At 42.7% G+C, this 18,890-nt stretch overlaps 2 protein-coding genes across 3 annotated transcripts in view; one reads left to right on the top strand and one right to left on the bottom strand.

The window, feature by feature from the left end:
• Nucleotides 1-3,826, top strand: part of GAS6 (growth arrest specific 6) — a 39,642-nt gene extending 35,816 nt beyond the window's left edge. Inside the window, exon 15 of the mRNA XM_005516579.3 lies at nucleotides 3,246-3,826. Within this exon, the coding sequence (XP_005516636.2) occupies nucleotides 3,246-3,397 (152 nt within the window). The 3' untranslated portion in view covers nucleotides 3,398-3,826. The remainder of the gene's footprint in view (nucleotides 1-3,245) is intronic.
• A 4,269-nt stretch (nucleotides 3,827-8,095) lies between these two features.
• Nucleotides 8,096-18,890, bottom strand: part of TMEM255B (transmembrane protein 255B) — a 66,972-nt gene continuing 56,177 nt past the window's right edge. Inside the window, exons 7-10 of one of the 2 annotated variants that reach the window (XR_015771919.1) lie at nucleotides 17,445-17,604; nucleotides 11,321-11,464; nucleotides 8,898-9,040; nucleotides 8,401-8,526 (exon numbers count right to left, since the gene is read on the bottom strand). Coding sequence is in view for 1 of the 2 variants with exons in the window: in XM_005516580.3 (XP_005516637.1) it covers nucleotides 8,359-8,526; nucleotides 11,321-11,464; nucleotides 17,445-17,604 (472 nt within the window). In the remaining variant the exon portion in view is untranslated. Of the gene's footprint in view, nucleotides 8,527-8,897; nucleotides 9,041-11,320; nucleotides 11,465-17,444; nucleotides 17,605-18,890 lie in introns of both variants that reach the window. The other variant, XM_005516580.3, reaches the window with a different exon arrangement.

Here is an 18,890-nt window from a genome sequence, read left to right as displayed (position 1 = left end):
CTGCTTCTGTTCAAGCTGTGAGACTCCTTTGTTTCTGCTTGAGCAGGCTTTGTCTGCAGTGCAGGAACATAATGGATCTGGGGTTCCATTTTCCTTGAATGATTGTGTCCTTCTCAGGGCAGCTGGAGGCAAAAATAGAGGGGGTTTTGCTTGTTCAACAACAGGAATGATTTAATCTGAAGGATTGCTGTAAACTGTGTTATTATCTTAAACCTGGTAAAATCCATAGGAGCTGGACTGCTGGTTCATTAATGTAATGAAGCTGTGGGGCCTCAAGTTGTTTTCCCTGAAACTTGTCAAGCCCAGAGTGGTGATTCTCCCTGGCTGATGCTCTCTTTGAACTGGTCACAGCACGACACAGTTAATTGACTGCCTCCCAGCAGAGGTCATGTAGGGCAGAACCAAGGGGTTAACACCACTGATAGTTTCTTTGGCTTTTCAGGAACAGAGGGGTTTCTTCTGGGAGGTCAGTTTGCTCCTCTTTTCTAAACCTGTAAAATCAAACTTTCATCTGAATCGTGAGTTTTGGCCAGGTTTGGGAGTTTGTTTCTTGTTCTGCCTGAACTGGTTTATCAGTCCCTTCTGCTGAGGAATGCTATTAAAGGAACACTTATGTCTCTGATACACATGATGCCAGCAGCTAAGCAAAATCTTGCCCTTACTTGCCCAAGCAAGGGAGAGGTACAAATGTTGGCCCCTTGGTAGCTGCTGAAGCAGTCAGGCTGAGGTGCCACATGAGCTAGGACACTTGGCTGTCTCCACCGTGAGCAAGAGTTCACAGAGGTTTTATGCTGATGTTGCAAATGGCTCTCAGTCACACCTGAAAGGGGGAGGCCACATCCTCTGGCAGGAGCAGAGCTGAAATCCCAAACACAGCATTTTCCAGTCCCAGATTGAATTATGTAAGCTGGCCATTGCACAGGCTGGAGAGGTTGCCTGCTTTCTTTTAAGCAGCTCTTGGATGCACAGCAGAGATTTCCACAGCTCAGAAAATTATCCCATTCTGTCACTGTCCCAAGTTCTCTGTGGTTTGCTCAGACTACCTGTGCTGAGTGCAGGGCTGGTTTTAATTTGCCAGAACTAAGTGTGAGATACCATGGCTGTGGCAGCTCAGACTCAGCTGGCTGCTGTAGGTTTAGCTACTATCCCCTCTTTGATCTGCTTTGATTAGCAACGGGGATTCCTGCCAGCACTCTGCTTTTGCCATTGAGAGGAACCCAGCACTGAGAAACCCTGTCATTTGCCAAATAAATAAACATTTCAGCACTTCAGCTGGATTAATAACTTTGGGCTAAGTAACGATAGTGAATGGTCAGATCTAAGTGAGATTGGCTCATTCAGATTTTGAAAACATTACGTAGTTTTCAGTTTTTCCATACTTCCATACCGTGTGGAAAAAACCGTATAGTGGTCAAACTTCAAGTCTTTATTCCATTTGCACAAATAAAGAAAGAATTCTGGATCCAAATATGAAATATATCTCATCCTAAGCACAGCTAGTGTTGCAAATGTGGAAGAAATGCAGGAGTTGCAACAGATAAGAGGGAACGTGTAGGCATTTATTACATTTTCTATAGGCTTTTCAGTTCTGGTAAATCCTAAATTATGTGATGCATAGGTGATTTTTCAGGAAACATGCATTCCACCAGGTGAAAGAACCTTTAAACTTTTACAAAGTTTAAATGAAAATTTAAACTAAATTTAAATAAGTTAAAATCTTTACATGACCACATTTTGGACAGATCCATTTCTAGTCAAAACAGAAAATGAAGTATTTCATCTGATTTACAGCTACAACACAAAGAAAAAAAATATTTTTTTAATCTCTAACAAATCCATCTGAAAGCACACACTGTGTTTCAGCCAGCCCTGTGGCACATGTAACAGCAATCTGCTTCGTTCCTTAGAGGAGTCTTCAAGCTGTGAAGACAGAACTTCAACTTCTGACTCAAAATTTAGTTTACATTTATCTGAGGTATTACAACAGAGAGGCTGCATTCCTTTAAGCAGACTTTGCAGATAAACTTTGGTAAATGTGGAGGAATGGGAAATAGATAACATCATTAGTTAAAACAACTACTGAGTAATGGTACTTCTCATCTAGGAAGCTGAAAATATTTTTAGTATTTCTTTGTGGCTTACAGATCTCCCACAAATGTTCTCTCTCTCACTCAGTCATAGATTCTGTCTGAGCTGTGTCTGATCACATCAGCCCTGCATATCTCCAGGCAGAACACTTTAAATTTCATATAATCTTGGGTCAACAGGACAACCTATTGTTCTAGTTGTCCTTGCTTCGATGCAAATATAAGTGACTTATTTAGCTACCTGAATCACTGTGAAGTTAAATATTCTTTTAGGCGTTCATTATTTTCCATTGCACAACCAGTTTGATTGGCTCAGCTTTGGGTTGTAAATAAACTAATGACCTTTGGGGAAAGGTAGAGGACAGAGCTCATGTAGGTTTTCTTGTTGTTATGTTAGTGTGTGGGGTTTTTTGTTTGTTTACGGTCAGGGTGCATATGATATTACAGAAGTTAGTAGTTCGACTGACTAATTTCCTCTAGTCTATTGGATTGTACTTATTGTCTTCTTCCTTGCCATCTGTTTTCTGCCCCTGGTAAACTGATTAAAAGAACATCAGTGTGGATCTCCACAGTAAAATTTAGTCTCATTAGTCTGACCAATTCAACTGATGCATTCCAGCACCTTTCTGATGAAGGCCAGCAACCTTCCTGTGCTCATACGCAGCAAAATTGTGGTAAAGATGAGTCCAGCAAGTGCTAGAGGTTGCATATGGGAAATGCTTTCCTGTCATAAAATTCTTCCTATAATCTTTTGGAAGCTATTTTGAAGAGAAAGAACTTTAGGGGAAGGTCTAATGTCTGCTCCAATAACAAAGCAGAGGGTCTGGAGATGGAGGGGGGAAAACATGGAGCTGTGTGAGCACATTGTGCCACTGCAGTGAAGCCTTGCTGCTGTGCAGCACAAGGTTTCGTGGTTTCATCACGTCTGGAGACCTTGCGCGAGATACAGAACAGCTGAGAAAGGGTTCAGCCTGGGAGAAGGGCTTTTGTGCACCAGGACAGATGGTGTTTTCCTCACTCCTGGGCAGAGGGAGGTAGAACCCCTAGCATGGAAAGAGGTGAGCTTGAATTCATTGAAGTGAGAGCCAATGAGCCTAGGTAGGGCAGGTATTTATTTAAAAGCAGCTGTCAGAGATAAATATCTCCCCTTTCCAACAGACGTTCCTGTCACTTCCACTCCAGTCACCGCGTCCTACCACGGCTGCATGACCCTCAAGCTGAGCAACACGGCACTGGACTTAGATGAGGCTCTCTACAAGCACAGTGATATCACCTCACATTCCTGTCCTCCAGTCCAGGAGGGTCAGTAGGTACCCCTGCAATGCGAAAGTTTTATACTCAGAAACTTTCAGTGCTTTTCTTTTTTTAAAAGATATAAATTATTCAGATCTACCGCACTGCGTGTATAGTTTCTCTTAAACACTGAAGTTACGTAGAAGCTACTGATCCTTATGTCAGACTGATTATTGAAATACTCTTTGCTTTGAGGTTTAAAGGTTGTAATATATTTGTAAATAGTTCAGAAGACTAATATTAAATAAGTCAAAAGTACAGAATATACTGAAAGTGAATGCTATCTTTAGACTGTAAGAGACAGTTTCATCTGTAATGTGGGAAACCTACATGAGTGTGGACTGGAAGAAAAATAATAATTCTGTATTATTTTTTATTACCAAACACTGCTTTCTGATTTGCAAAACATGAGAGAATAAAATATTTACATACAAGTTTTTAATTTACCTGTACTGAGATTATTCTGTGTTCTGGTATTTGGAGACAATGACTTGGACTGTACATGATGTGGAGGTTACACTGGGGGGAGGGAAAAGGGCTGCTTTTTTGGTTTGGATTTTTTTTTTAATTTTTTTTAATTTTAGTTTGAGGTTGGGGGTTTTTAATGCTTACATCAGTATTTCATATCTTCTCAGCTGCAGAGCAAATGGTGGCTGCTATTCTTACTGCTAGAGTTTCTCTTTCTGGTACCACAGAAAGAAGACTCTGTTGTGACCTTTAGAAAAACTCTTGGTCAACAGAAAATGGAAAATGAAGTTGGGTCAGCAGGAAACATTTAGAAGAAAAGACTCAATAAGTTGAAAGCCATACGGCTTTTGTGTCAATAGCTGCTGGAGCAAATGATGAGGTGTTGAGAATTGGGGAATATTATCTGGTGATGACATGTTTTTGCTGCTGCATTCTTAGGCTGGCTCTTTCACTGTGAGCCTAGTGGGAGCAGAGAGGCTTGAGCTGTGAGAGTTAGCCAGGCTGAACTGCATGAGGTGAGAATATCTGTGGGGGTTTATGCAGTAAAGGTTTTAGAGCCATAAAGTGTGTTCAGCTTTTCAGCTATCCTTCTGAAGTTGGGATGGGCTTTGCCTAGCCTGTCTTGAGTCACTTAAATCTTGTTTTATTTGGTCTTTGTCTTGCATCAAATAAATAAACTGAGTAATAGTGGTATATGCTGTGGTGCAAAATCCAAGTACTGGGTGGCTAATGTTACACCACCCTTCAGAGGATCAGCATGAAAAATGTCTAATTCTACAAGGTTGTTTATAAATTATTCTTGGCCAGTCATGTTATTTTCCCTAAGCAGATAAGGAGATGACACATTAGTCTAATAATCCTCACGTGCGGTGACATCTGTGACCCAACTGTGAAGATACAACTGTCCCAGAGGAAAAGAGGAAAGAAGGGGAAGACTGTTCCAAGCATATTTTCTGGCAAGGATCCGTGCTTTGTTTATCAGGGAAGAGGAAGGTACCCTATTTGCAGTTAGACATGGCATCATAGCTTCTTATCATGAGCAAATCAATTAGCAGTAATGCAATAAGGCAGAAAAGAACAGAACTTTATCACTTTCAACCAACCTACTCATTTATACTTGGAGAAGGATCTACTTCAGGTCAGACACAAGTTTGAAAGGAAATTTCCCTCTACCTTAGTGGCAGACTGTGCATGGAGAGGAAAACCAAGGAACAGTTCTATGTTTTTGCTTTTTTCAGCTGAGCAAGGGAAACCACCTTGTTCCTGAAGTTGCTTTATGTTACAGCTGATGACACTGGATCAATTTGTGATTTGATGGAGTACCCAAGAAAGATTAGATTTGTTTCTTCAGTAAGAGCTGGAAATCTTGAAGATACTCTGTTTAATGAAATGTCCACACTGCAGTGTTTTATTTTCTGTATGTTTTTAATAGCTATTTTAGTCCTTTACTGAAATAGAACTCTGTGCTTGTTTTTATTAATATTCTTCACAGTAGCCGGTATGGGGCTGTAGTTTAGGTTTGTGCTGCAAACAATGTTGGTAACTCTGGGATGTTTTAGCCATTGCTGAGCAGGGCTTGCACAGTGTCAAGACCTTTTCTGTTTCTCACCCCAACCACCAGCGCTGGGCATGGGGGTGCACAAGGAGTTGGGAAGGGACACAGATGGGACAGCTGGTCCCAAGTGACCAGAGGCATATCCCACACCATATGGCCTCATGATCAGCACATAAAGCTGGGGGACAAAAGGGGAAGGGAAGGGACACTCAGAGTGATGGTCTTTGTCTTCCCAAGTCACAAGTCACTGCTTCATGGAACGTTGCCTAGCTTTCCTGGAGATGTCTGAGCACCTGCCTGTTCACAGGAAGTGGTGGATGAATTCCTTGTTCTGTTTTTCTGGTGTGTGCAGATTTTCCTTTACCTATTAAACTGTCTCCATTTCAGCCCACAAGTTTCTCACTTTTACCCCTCTGACTCTCTCCCCAGTCCCAGGGACAGAAAGTGAGTGAGTGGCTGCCTGGGGCCAGGCTGCCAGCTGGGATTTAACCACAAAAATTTCCCATCTATTAAACTTGGAAAAACTCCACTGGAAAAAAATACAGACTCGGAAGACACTTATTTTTAAACAAAGAAGATGAAACAAGCCCTGTCTTACTTTGTTCTTTTCAAATTAAATATGCTAGCAAAATAGTTTCATGTCTGGTATTTTTGTAAAATCTCTGTGGTAGTTCCCAAAAAACTACCATGTGGCATAAATGAATCACAAACATGTCTGACCTTTGTGTTAATGTAAGTGACACTATTTATGAGGCCAGAATTATTTTGGGTCCTGGAAATGTGAGTCCTGTGGTATGTTATGGTACTCTGCAGTTCCATACTAAACGTCACATGTACAAGGACATTTAATTTTCTAATTCAGAGCAGAAATTGCTCCTGGACTTTGCATATGTGTGCATGTATGTGAAGATATTTTGCATAGACCACAATGCACCCTTGAGTCAAAATGTGGTCTAGAAGAGAAACCCAGAATTTCTCAGGCTGGAGAATGACAAAAGAGGTGGGGAAGTATGTGGGGGGGGGGGGTGGGGGTAGTATAAAGGTGAATTTTTTTCATACCCTACCTCAGTACCATACTGGAGAAAGGTCTGGAGGAAGAGGTAGCTGCAATAAACATTCCTTCATTCCTTCTCAGTCACTTGCTTCAACCCAAGAGAAACATTGATTTCATACTTGTTCAGTTAGCCTAGGTGCTCAGCCCAAAGGGATCAAGTCTGTTCTGGACTTTGAGCCCCCAAAATGAACCCAGGTGGTTCCCCTGGTAGTATTCCTAGCAAGTAAAAAGAAGTAGATGTGTAACTTCACTTATTTCATAATCAGAGTGACCGTGCGTTTCACAGCATCTATTTCCACAAGAATTAAGCATTTTGTATGCATTAAATTAATGTTTAATTTCTCTCAGCCACATTCTTGTAACTCACCTTGTCAACAATACAGCTCATCACTGCTCACTAAAACTTTGCATCTCAGAAAAACCTTAACTGAACAAAAGGTGGCTTTAATGGTCCACATAAATTAATCTCTCATGTGTATCAGTACTGAATCTGCTTTTTATGCATAGAGGTAAAACATATGAATTAACAGATATTTCTTGAAACTTACAAAGCGTTATGCAAAAGGATGATAATCTTTTTTCTATTTTCAGCAGGTCTGATGGTGTCACTTCCTTTCAAAGGAAACTGTCAAGTAAGCTGGTTTTGTTTATATAGTTTTTTTCAATATCTTCATAATACAGAGCAGCTGCTTAAAATGTAAATGAGAAATACCTTCCGTTCCCTGTTTTTGGCATTTCAGGAAATTTCTAGAGCTTCATTGCTGTCTAGACTGTAAGATCTATGAAGCATGCAACACCCTTCCTGCAGGAGCACAATGCAGTGAAGGGATGCAGCATTCAGATGGGATTTCATGCTGGCTGTGAGTACCCCTGTCCCAAAATATGGCAGGTGCGTGCTAAAAGGAATCCCAGCTAATGTGGTGCATGGTGAGGAAGCAGGGTGCACACAACAGGAAAATGGCTTTTTTTCCTGTCAATGGCACCGAGCAAAGGTATTGCTCAGCCTGAGGAGAAAATAAGCAACTTAAAAAAGGAATTAGGCCCCTTCATTCACTCTGTTTCAGTCATTGTAAAATACCTGCATTAGGTCTTGGATTAACTTAAAAATAAATAAGAGGCATTCAACCTAAGATGGTTTTGGTTGTGGTGCTCTTTTGACTAGAAAGGAATTAATTTGAACACTAAAGTGTAGCCTAAAATACACATCTGGAAATGGTATTTTTAGTGCATTAACATGACATTTTACTATGCAGGCTAGACTGGCATGAAGTTCAGCTAAAACAGTCCCAATAGAATTAACCTTTCTATCTGAAACTTGAAAAGGGAGACTATTTGGTAGGGTACTTCTTCCTCTGTTCTTTTATTTTCCTTTCCTTCCAAATATACACAGCCTTAGGTGTAGTATAAATATACACTGTGAATTTTATTGTAAAATAATTGCCACGCTTTATTGGTACAACACTTTCACCAGAAGAGTTATCAAACACTACAAGCAAACAAACTCTTGCTACCCAAAATGATTGACTCTGAGAGCTCAGACAACACAGACTAAAACCCTTTGATACTGGTTTATGAAAGCAGAACACATATCCAGAGTGTTTTCTTCATTTTTCCTCTTGAAGAAAATCAATTCTGCAGTGGACTGAGAGGGAAACATCTCATGCTTACAGTAGCCAGAAGGTTCTACTACATCTGACTGAGGCAAACTGAGTGGTGATGTTCCTGTCCCTGGAGTTCCAGGGCTCTGCCCTGCTCACAGGAGATGTGGGTACAAGCGGAGTGGCAGTAGCACATGCTGTGCTGGGTTCCTTTGGGAAGCCTAGTGCCTGCACAGCACAGATTCCAGAGGTTTCTATAAAATAAAATAAAAGACTACCAGCCACTAAAATAAATTATTTGTTCTACGGTGCATATGGTGGAGGCTTTTCTCCAGGCAAGCAGTAGGTTGGTGTATAGAGGGCTGGAGCATTTGGGGGAAGACCATAGCTGGAGCTGGATTGAGAAGGAGGCTGGGTTTCTTCTGATAAAGAAATGTCAGTAGATGATGTTCCTGGAAAATTGCTGGCAGGCTGTATGAGACAAAGAGAAATAACTTCTTCAGTAAAGGAGTACAACCCCATTGCAGTTTGGTGTTGTTTGCCATGTGTTACATAATAAGCCCCATGATTAAATTTCTCATGCATCACAGCACAACATTAAATTTAGTTCCAAAGCACCTGCTTAACTGTAACAATGATGGTGTCTAGTGAAACAAGAAAGATTCCATCTGTAAGCCAAGTAATTTTTAATAGACATTGTGTAGACAGCTAGGCAATAGAGCAGAACAGGAATTTCTGCAGGAAAAGATGCTTGGCTTCCTGGGTGAGGCACAGCACCTGCCTGACTGATTAGGTTACGTGTGGCTGCTCGTTTCCAGGCATCGCTGTGAAATTTAAATTACCTCAGTTGTAATTAATCTCTGCTATAATACTTGCATAAATGCAAGGTCTTGCTCCTTTGCCAAATGCAGATTCTTCTTAAGAGAAAATTTTACAGGTAGGCACGTGTCTCCCTCTTTGGTAGTCAGCTGTGATGGGGCTTTAGCTGAAAAAGGCATGAAAAATAAATAGAGCTTTGGAAGTAGCCCATCTTCAGGAAGAAGCAGGGTTCGTTAAAAGAAAAGAATGCATGTAGGGAATAATATTCAGGATAAAATCCTACTACTGCTTTAACCAAGTTTTGTGACTGATTTCCAGAGGGTGAGGATTTTACTCCTCTCATATGCTAGCACATGCCTGTCTATGGGCTTCAGCTGAAGACTTGGGCTCAACCCCCTCAGGTTCAGACTTTAGGTGAACTTAAAGTGCCTGGAATTTAAAAACAAGATAAAGTAATCATGGATCTTTTTCAAAGGAAATGAAAAATCTGGGCAAGTGATATTCCCTACTGCTAAAAACATTAATAGCCACAATATAGAAGGCCAAGACCAAGGCTGGCCCTTGGACAATGGCATCTCAGAGCTGTCCAAGGCTGGCAGACCCCATGCCAAGGTGTTTGCTTCTTCTATGTGGCTCCATGTGAGCAGGGGCTGCTGCCCTGGGTCAAACCTTGGCAAAGAAAATGTTGTCCTGCATTTGTACCACACGGTGACTTAGTGAGTGAGAATGGGGGCATCCCAACAGGAAGGCTTATTTCTGCCCTTTAACTCTCTGAGGCAGTGCAGGTATACCGACAGTCCTGGTAGATACATCAGCTCCAAACCTCCAGTTGTTGTGGGTTTGGGTTGGATTGGGGTTTTATTTATTTTGGAGTTATTGCTTCCCTCCTCTCTCAAACTGCAACCACTGCTTCCATCTGTTTGCCTGGAATTGTTTCTGTAGTGAGTTCTTCTCTAGCAGGAATAACAGGCACAACCCATAACTGCTGTCATCACCAGTCCCTGCCTATCTAATCAGGACCATTACCTGCCCAGCTGGCAGGCTTGTTACCAAGATCAGTTGTGGCTAAACTGTACCAATGAGGGATGTATTATTTTGTTGGCACATATCACAGTAAACAAAATAAATGCTGGTTACATCTTTTCAAAATGCATTCCTGCTATAAACCTTCCTTTTTGACATATGGCTGATTTCTTTTATAAACTTTGCCTCTCTGGCAAGCATTTATTCAGTGAGATACTGGATTCAGCAGAGGTCCAGGAATGAATGTCATACACCTTTAGCCTGAGATAATCCACTGGTGACTCTAAAGGGTAGACCAGCTCAGGCAGGGTCTTCTATACTCTGTGGACAGCTAAAACTTAATTCAGTTTCCCACATCTAAGTGTCCAGCCCTTTTGGGATACCATGGGATATCCCAGATGTCCACACAGATGTAATCTGGAGACAATGGGACCTGAACCTGGGCCCTCTCAGAGCAGCAGCAGGGGACAGGTGGCTACTTGATCTCACTATCGAGCAGTTATCATTCTAGATCCCTACATGCCAACAGCCCCTGTGCTCAGTCAGATGAATCCCAGACCCAGACTGGGATTAAGGGCTGCATCTGAGCAGGCCTTGTGAAGGCCTGAATCCAGTAGCTTAAAGTACTTAAATGGAACATGAAGACCTCAGACCTGCAGTCCCATGGATTCAGCCCACAGTTTTCAAGCTATAGATGACAGTTAAGCTTTTGGCTGCTCCTAATCATTCATTCACAATTTGTACCTTTGAATATATTTATTATGATTTTTTCAATTCATATACTGATGCAGAAATTACTTCTCTCCAAACTGTAACATAATGAGTTCATACATACAGGGAGGTGGCTTGCTTTTATGTTTTTTCCTCAGGAATAGAGTTAAGTTTTCCCATTGTTTGTTAGTAAACATCCCAGTGGATTCCAGTGTTTCTTACTAACCTCTCCTGACTTGAGGATAGCTGGTGGTGTCTCCCTCAATGTCATGAAGAGGAAGGAAGATAAATGAACACACTTATTTGAAAAAGTAGAAATCTAGGGGAAATAACTGTGTTTCTTTTGGAGTGCAGATAAGAATTTGGAGTAAATGCAATGTATTTGTTTCTCAGTGGACACAGGACTGAATCCTGGATCCATAATGGATCCTCATGACTACTTACCTGAATATTTTCAGCTTAATTTCATGTGTTTCTATCCCCTTCTCTCTCTACTCTTGGCTACTTTTACCTCATCAGCAGGTAAGAGTCCAAAGCACAACCAGAGGAAGCCTGAGGTCTGAGAACAGACCAGAAAACAAGGCATAGACTAAATCATCCCACAGACAAACCTGGGAGCTGGGATCCAGCTAAGATCTGCAAAGTTTGTACTGAGCAAATAGCAGCTTGTGCTTTTCTGATGGTGTGAGAAGGGTGTGTTCTTGTACTGTACCTGAAGAGGTAATGGGTAGGATGGATATGTAGAAATGGTTGCCGTGGAAGGACAGAACCCAGCGTATGTCAGGATCTGCTGGGCAGGATTGTACAGGATCTGAGGAGGAGGTGCAGCACTGAAAGCAATTTGGGACAGAGGTACCTGTTGAGCACAGAAGACAGCAATACATCAGTACAATGTAGAGGGGGCTGAAGCAGGAACTGCTCCTAACACAAGAAACAAGACAATTTAACAACTTTCTATTTTCCAACACAATACCAGTAGTACAGAAAACCATGGAGCAGACAGAATGAGAGGAGGGTGTATCCGGAATTAATTGTCTGAGTAAAAATACACAGCTATTTTAACCTTTTTCCCTTGGAAAAAGGCTGCTGGTGCTTCCCTAGCAACAGTTACAGAAGCACTGGCAGGGCTCCAGATCTGAGACACCCTGAAGAGCACAGCACAGAGCTTTGGCTGCCTCTTCCTATTCATCCAGCACCAAACACCAAGTCCTTCACCATTTGCTGCAGACTTCTTCCAGCAGCAACTACCTGATGCCCTCAAGTCTTTTTTCTCTGCTTTCCTACACAGATTTACCTAGATCTCCCTTTCCAGACCAGTTGCTCCTCTTTCACAGCTCACTCTCACTTGGAAAATAGAGTTTGCTGTTGGTTCACCAGCATCAGTGTGCTTACCTCATCCCTACTGCAGAAAATCCTTCTCTTATGGCTTTATTGGCATGTCTTTTAATTACAATGCAAAATGAAGTTTGCAGGAAGAAGTAATAACTCACATTAAACCAGCTAAAAAATCGTGGTCAGGGAAAAAACCCAAATGCTAAATGTGAAAAAGGGTTTGTGTTAAACCCTAAAACCCTATGCCATATAACAATTTGTGAAGGACAGCAGAGCAACAAAGCTTTGTGGAATATTTTCATAAGATAAATCCAGTGGTTTCTTTTATTTCCTTTGTTTTTGTTAGCAGATTCCTCCACATGAGAGCATGGAATTTTCTTTTCACTGAAATAATAAAATATGGTAGTTGCCATACAAATGCTGAAACCAGCAGCCAGGATTTTTTTTTTTTTTTAAATTTCCTTTCAAATTTATCAGTGGGAGATACAAACTACTACATCTTCTGGAGACAGTGTGAGATCTCTCTGTGATTGGGAAAGAGGTATATTAATGGTATTTGTACATGGAAAACATAATCTAGGTCACTGATGTACCACATGAGGTTACTGAAAAACCTAGGCCTTAGTTTCGTGAAGAAATTTGGCATTTCAGGAGCTGGCATGGAGAAAGACTGGGATCAAAGGCAGAGGGCTTATTTCATGGGATAAGGCAAGACTCTCATCTTCAAGGCACCCTCCTCAAAACACTCTCATCTGCAAGGTACCCAGATTTCTACCTGCCCTGCTGGGTGGATATGGTGGGGAGAGATGTAAAGACAGTGCCTCAGGAGCAGGGAGGAACAGGTAACCTGCTTGCTTCACACCCAAAGGTTTGGGGCCAGTGCCACAGCCCCAGAGTGTGCCCTTCCTCCCTCAGAGGAGGGATGAAATCAGATCCCTCTGACATAAATGAGTCACGAAACACTTGCTTTATCCACAGATGTGGAATACAGATGCAGATGTTCTGCATCTGTCACCAACTTCCTGGTGTGGGTCTCTTTGGGTGCCATTGTTTGACCCCCTTTGGCTTCTTCTCTTGGGAACCTCTCTCAGTCCTCTCACATTCCATCCACCCATAGAGCAGGGCTCTCTAATTGCTAAGGATGAACATCTCAAGAGTCCTAGAAGACAAATTTGGGGAATCATCCATGCCACATACACTAATCAAAGCACCTTATTAACATGCTGTCTGGTCTCAGCCCAGGGCCAGCAACAATTTGCAGTTATTGAAGTGGGTTGGATGCTTTTATCAAGTATTCCAGTAATTACTCTGTGTCAAATTACTCACCTAAAATACAAGGGTAGGTTAAGACGTTCTAAACTGCACCAACACCCAAGTCAAATTGATAAGGAGCTATGAACTAGCCAGGGAGTGCTGACAGTGTCAGCTCACTGGCTTCAAACAGACCTATCAGAGAATTTATGTCTGACCTCCATCTACTTTTTACATCAGACTGCACCTTTAGTTGCAAGAGTGCTAAGACATAAATGTGTGCCAAGTAGCTCAGCAATTAGGGGTTAGTTTTGCTTTCCTTTTTAGAGCAGGGTGAGGGAAGAGGAGAGGGGATAAAGCAATGCTATTTCATCTGTTTAAATTCCTTTAAGGACTGCAAGAAGGAGACTAATTAATAAACATTTTAAAAGGCATCCCCTTCCCACCCCACCATGCTCCCCTCAGGAATATCAGTAATTCAGATTAATGCAGCTCTAAACTCAGGGCAGGCAGATTCCTTGGCAAAGTGTGTCAGAAAAACATCCAGAAGGCATCAAATGAATACCAGGGCAGGGAAGGAAGTTGCTAGATTAACTCAGCATCAGCAAGTGAAATTTTCCATGTAATTCTTTAGCTGCAACTTCTCTAAGAAATGATCACAGTGCGTTATCATTTTGGGTACTTTGGCTATTATATCTATTGGCTCTTACATCTATTGATGTAATATCTAAATCTGCTTTTCAGAGGTGACTTTAAGGGAACTGCTTCCATGTCCTATATCCAAGCATGCTGTAGATCTTAAAAGGAGGGTTCCTGTTGTAAGCACTGCAGCTCCCCCAGCATCCTGCACACCACAGAGAGCAGCCCCATGGGCAACACAGCAGCCACTGAGCTGACACCTTGGGGGTCAGGAGAGAATGAAATAATTCCCACTGAGCCAGCACAGCCCTCAGGCAGGCAGCAAAACCACAGGGAGCGTGCCAGGGATTTGTCACAAGAAAGAAAAGCCGAAACAACCAAAACACTTTTTTTTCTGTCCAGGAAATATGATGGGTTTAAAGGAAAGGGCACTGTTTTGCAAACTCCCCGCTTTGTAACATGGTTTGGCTGCCAGCATTCCCCAGAGATAAACATGATGTTTTTTGTTTGACTGGTCAGCCTGGCCTTGTGTATTCTGGAAGTCAATCCCAAAGCAATGCTGTGAGGCATTTCAGGGGGCTTTGCAGCTCTCTCTGAAAAATGCCAGTGAGCGTTTATGTGAGAAGGTGAAATCTTAAAGCAAAGCAAATAGTTCTCTCACATATTTTAATGGGCTTTTTTGCTCTTTTTATTTCAGTCCCATGCCCCTTTCTTTTCCTCTTCTGCTTGATGTTTTCTTGGCCCCTGTCTTCCTCCAAGAGTTACTCCTTTTGTGAGGAAAGGGAGAAGCAGATTAGAAAATTATCTCTGGTACTAACTCAAAAGAACCCTGAAAAGCACAGGCAGGAGCAAGGAGCAAACATTTCATTTTGGATTGGTGCTTTAGTAAGACTTTTACAAGTGTAGCTGAGGTGACTGGCACAAACTCATCTTTCCCTTGGACTATGACATCCTTTTTCTGCTCTCACTCAGTGGAGACACTGAACAGCTTATTCAGATGAGGTTTTTAGCTGGAGCCCTGACAGACTCACTCCAGCTAAGCTTGGGGTCAAGTTGCACATCCACTGCTGCTGCAATTTCCCCCCATGCTTTTATGCCACCCAGTCAGAGGAGCCAGACCAGACTCTGCCTCCCAGAAAGGGAATGTGCCAGATCATGGAGACTGCAGTTCTCCCAGGAACATCTCCTTGGCTTGGTGCTCCTCACAAGCAATGCAGAAAGCAAAGCACAGAGCTGTATCAAAGCATCAGCCCAAATCTCATGTAAGCTTAGCTTTGAGCAAGACACACTAGGTGGACTCGGGTTGGCTCTCTGCACGCTTCCCACAGCTGCACTTACACCCATCTGCTAGGCAGGAGAAAAACATTTATAGCAGCACTAAGCTGCAGTGCTCTCCCAAAAACTTACTGGAGATGAGAGCTGCCTTCACTCCACATGAAAGCTGCTCTTCCCCTTGTTTCCCACTGTGGTTGTTTCTGTTCCCCTTCAGTTCCTCTCACAGGGAGAGGATGAATTAAGATGGGAAAACTGCTTTTGCTCCCTTTGGGCAGCTGCAACTCTTTAGTGGCTGGGTGCAAGCTGTTATCATCAACTCCTTGCAGGAGTCCCCTGCAAAAAGGAGACCTCAGCTGCACATTTCTTACAATTGATAGCTCAGTGCGCTTGTTTGGCTTAAGCTGGATAAAGGAATATTTCCAGGAAATGTTGCAACTCTTAACAAAGGTGAATTTCAATCAACTCATATGGCCCTGCTCTATTTTAAGCATGATTTTAAGCACTCAACACATGTTGTAGATAGCCTGGGCATGTTTCCTAAGGAATGCTGGGTGGTCAGAGCTGGGCCTGGACAGCCTCCAGTCTGACTGGGTCCTTAGCTTACTGGATGCCAGTTCTGAGCAGCCCCTTCCTGCCAGTCTGTTCCCCCCTCCTGTCCTGATGTACATCTTCGCTATCTCTCTTGCCTTCTCTTCCCTGCTCTCTCTCTTTTTATTCATTTTACCCATCTTTCTATTCAGTTTCCTCCTCTGCAACAGTGACCAGACATGTCATGGATCTAAGAAGACCTGTGCTGCTATCACACCTCCCTTTGGTTCCTGCATTTCACCTCCATCTCCAAGCCTCTGCCTATTTAGTTCTACCACTCACCTGAGAGCCTAGGAAATAGTGAGCCCCTTTCTTGGTCTTTAGGCATTGCTTTAGTAAACATGGCCACTGACAGTGATAATCCCAGGAAGAACAACTTCACCCTTTAACGTGTCAGTAAACCCAATCAAATGAGGGACTTCATTGGAGAATCCCTCCCACCACACAGTCTCTTCTGAATGCTGTGGGGCACATCAGCACAACACCACAGGGAGCAGTTAGAAGGTGGCATTCCTTAGTGAAACAAAACAGGATGTTGAAGTGTTGAACAATCACACATAGGCCTTGACTCACATGTTAGCTACAAACTAGCATCCTCAGACTCCAGCGCCGACCCACACATTCAGCAATGAATTAGAAGGGGAAAAAAATATGCCGCTAAATGAATTGCCAGCATTTGTTCACACTGTTGAGGTTTGTTTTCGTCCATTCCTGTATTTGATTGGGCTTGACCCACTTAGCTGTGAACAGCTGGCAACAGCTTTGCCTAAAGGTATAAACCCATGAAAGAAGCTGAATTGTTAAGGGACAATGACTCAAAACATCCCCACCTTTGTTGAGACCCCAGGGTGCTGCGTTGAGATGGAGGAGGTGAACTTTTGGGTGTGTAGTGGCTAAACCTCTGATCTGATAAGGCACAGGATGAATGTGGTTGTGGATCCAGTGGAGAGGATTGTGCCCCTTGTCATGCTATGCTGTGCTCCCTTGCACAGACCACTGAGTTGTGGGGCTTCCTCCCCCTGGGGAAGTACCAGGGAATTCAGGATATTTGCCTGTGACCTCAACATGTTTATCTCTGCTGATGAGACTTAACTTACTGAACTGCTGCTTAGGATGGGCAGCTGTGTTGTCTTAGAAGGTGATTCACATTATTACATCAAGCTCCCCACCCAGGGGGAGGTACCTGAGCATTCCCTCTTGAACCACAGTGAACATAGACCCAATAGTTGTTGTGTTCTGGGGATTTCCTCCACCACCAGACAGATGTGGTCAGCCACCACCACTTTAACCAAGACTGTGCAGCAACCAAGTCTTGTCACTTGTGGGTGGTGAGATCCTCACACTCTTGAATTTTCTCTCTCCCTTTTTTTCCTTGTGTGTGTCCTTGGGTGATGTTGTGCTTTTCTATTGCAATGCTTTTGTGTTGTTGTGTCACTATAGATAATAACCACCGAAACGGCTCCATACCTCTTTTCTTTGCAACCAAATTGTTCTATAATAAACCCTACACTGTTTATTTAAGAGCACTGACCATTCAGCGTTGTTTCATTCTAATCTGCCCCAAAGGAGCTATTAACAAGAATCTGGGTTACACTCATCTTCTGCAGTGACTCACAACACTCCAGACTCCCACAGCAACTCCAGGAAACACATTTAAAGCATCTCCTTTGTACATTTATACGTCCTTAACTAATTTGATAATGCCAACAAGCAGAAAGCCCTCACATAAGGCAAAATACTGTGAGCCTTACCATGTCTTTAAATGCCCCAAGAATGGCTGCTGTGATAATCCCCAGAAACAAGCCGATGATGTTGAGGACTGTGGAGGACCACAACAGTCTGTACAGGTGAAGCACATCCTGACAGCTGCTCACACCGAGAAATTCATAGTAGCTGGAGGACTGGTCTGAACTGAAAGAGAATGCAGTCAGCATCACTGGGGCAAGAATGGTTTTGCACATAATGCAGAGCACTACAACATCTGACTCCTTCCTGCTTGCTTTTGTCTTTGGCAAAGTACTACATCCATGCTCTCACCAAAACTGCTCAGAACAACTGGAGAAAGCCCTGCTGAAAAACTGGCTCTGCTAAGACCAGCATCAAATGTAATCCAACTAATACCAGCCCTAGTTTGGCTGATTGGTGGTGGTTACCAGCATGGACCCTTCTTTATTTTTTGTTCAGTGTCTCTAAGCAGAGACATAATCTCGGTATATGGATGCTGCCCTTGTCATTTAGCTACCAGATAAAGCTTGCTTAGCTTTGCTTTTCTTCTCAGCTCACCTAGAAATCTGCTGGCATCTCAGAAACTGGGGAAGGCAAGTTGCTTAAGCATTAATTCAACCACAGGAAGAGAGATATTGCCAGCTCGCTACATTTGTTTATGGTGTCCGTGGTTCCAAATTAATGAAACACAGTACAGTATAAAGATGTCTTTACACTCAGGATTGCACTATCCAGAAATCTTTGTTCATATTTCTATGCCACATTGGTTATTGTAGATCAGGCATGTGGTGAAGTTACACCTCAGTGCCTTGCCAAAAGCCAGAAATATCCTACTGCCAAATTTGAAACCACAGGTTCCTGCAATTCTTTCCAGTACCTGCCTTAATATGAGACCACTAATGAGCTCCTAGGGCAGCTATTTGAGTTAGAAAGATTTTTTTAAATGCCAAGCCTGTTTTTCCACTGTTAGGAAATTGCCAAATTGCCATCAGATTATGGTGGAAACCAGAAGTGAGCAGTTTGTGTTCACTCTTCTGTTCCTCCATCCCCAGTACATGTACATGTGTGGTTAGAGAAAGCTCTGCAGAGCAGTCCACAACATTTCTGAGAAGAACCAAGCCAGGCACAGTAACTTCTGGAAATATCCAATCAATAGCTTCAGCTCATAGCTCTGGCACTGAAGAACCACTACTGTTGAGTTCACCTGGGCCCTGCTATGAGCCCATCTTAACTAAATAAATCTACAGCTTCAGCTGCCATAAGGCTGAGAAAATCAGATTTGCAACCCTGCCTTCATATCAGTCTATTCCATGGCTGATAAAAAAATCACTTTTGGGGCCTGTACCTCCTCCTACTTCTCTCTAGCCATCCTGTGAACTGGAATTGCCAAGTCTCCTGAGAAGTGTGACTGCTTATTTACCCTGGATTTGTCTATGCCAGTGGCATAAGATCTTGCTGTCCACTGTAGAATG

The sequence above is a fragment of the Pseudopodoces humilis genome, chromosome 2 (genome assembly GCF_049639895.1).
Source record: "Pseudopodoces humilis isolate 2021_Gansu_Grassland_sample_001 chromosome 2, ASM4963989v1, whole genome shotgun sequence".
Lineage (NCBI taxonomy): Eukaryota > Metazoa > Chordata > Aves > Passeriformes > Paridae > Pseudopodoces > Pseudopodoces humilis.
Note: the sequence above shows the minus strand (reverse complement) of the source record. Positions and strands in the feature narration are given on the sequence as shown.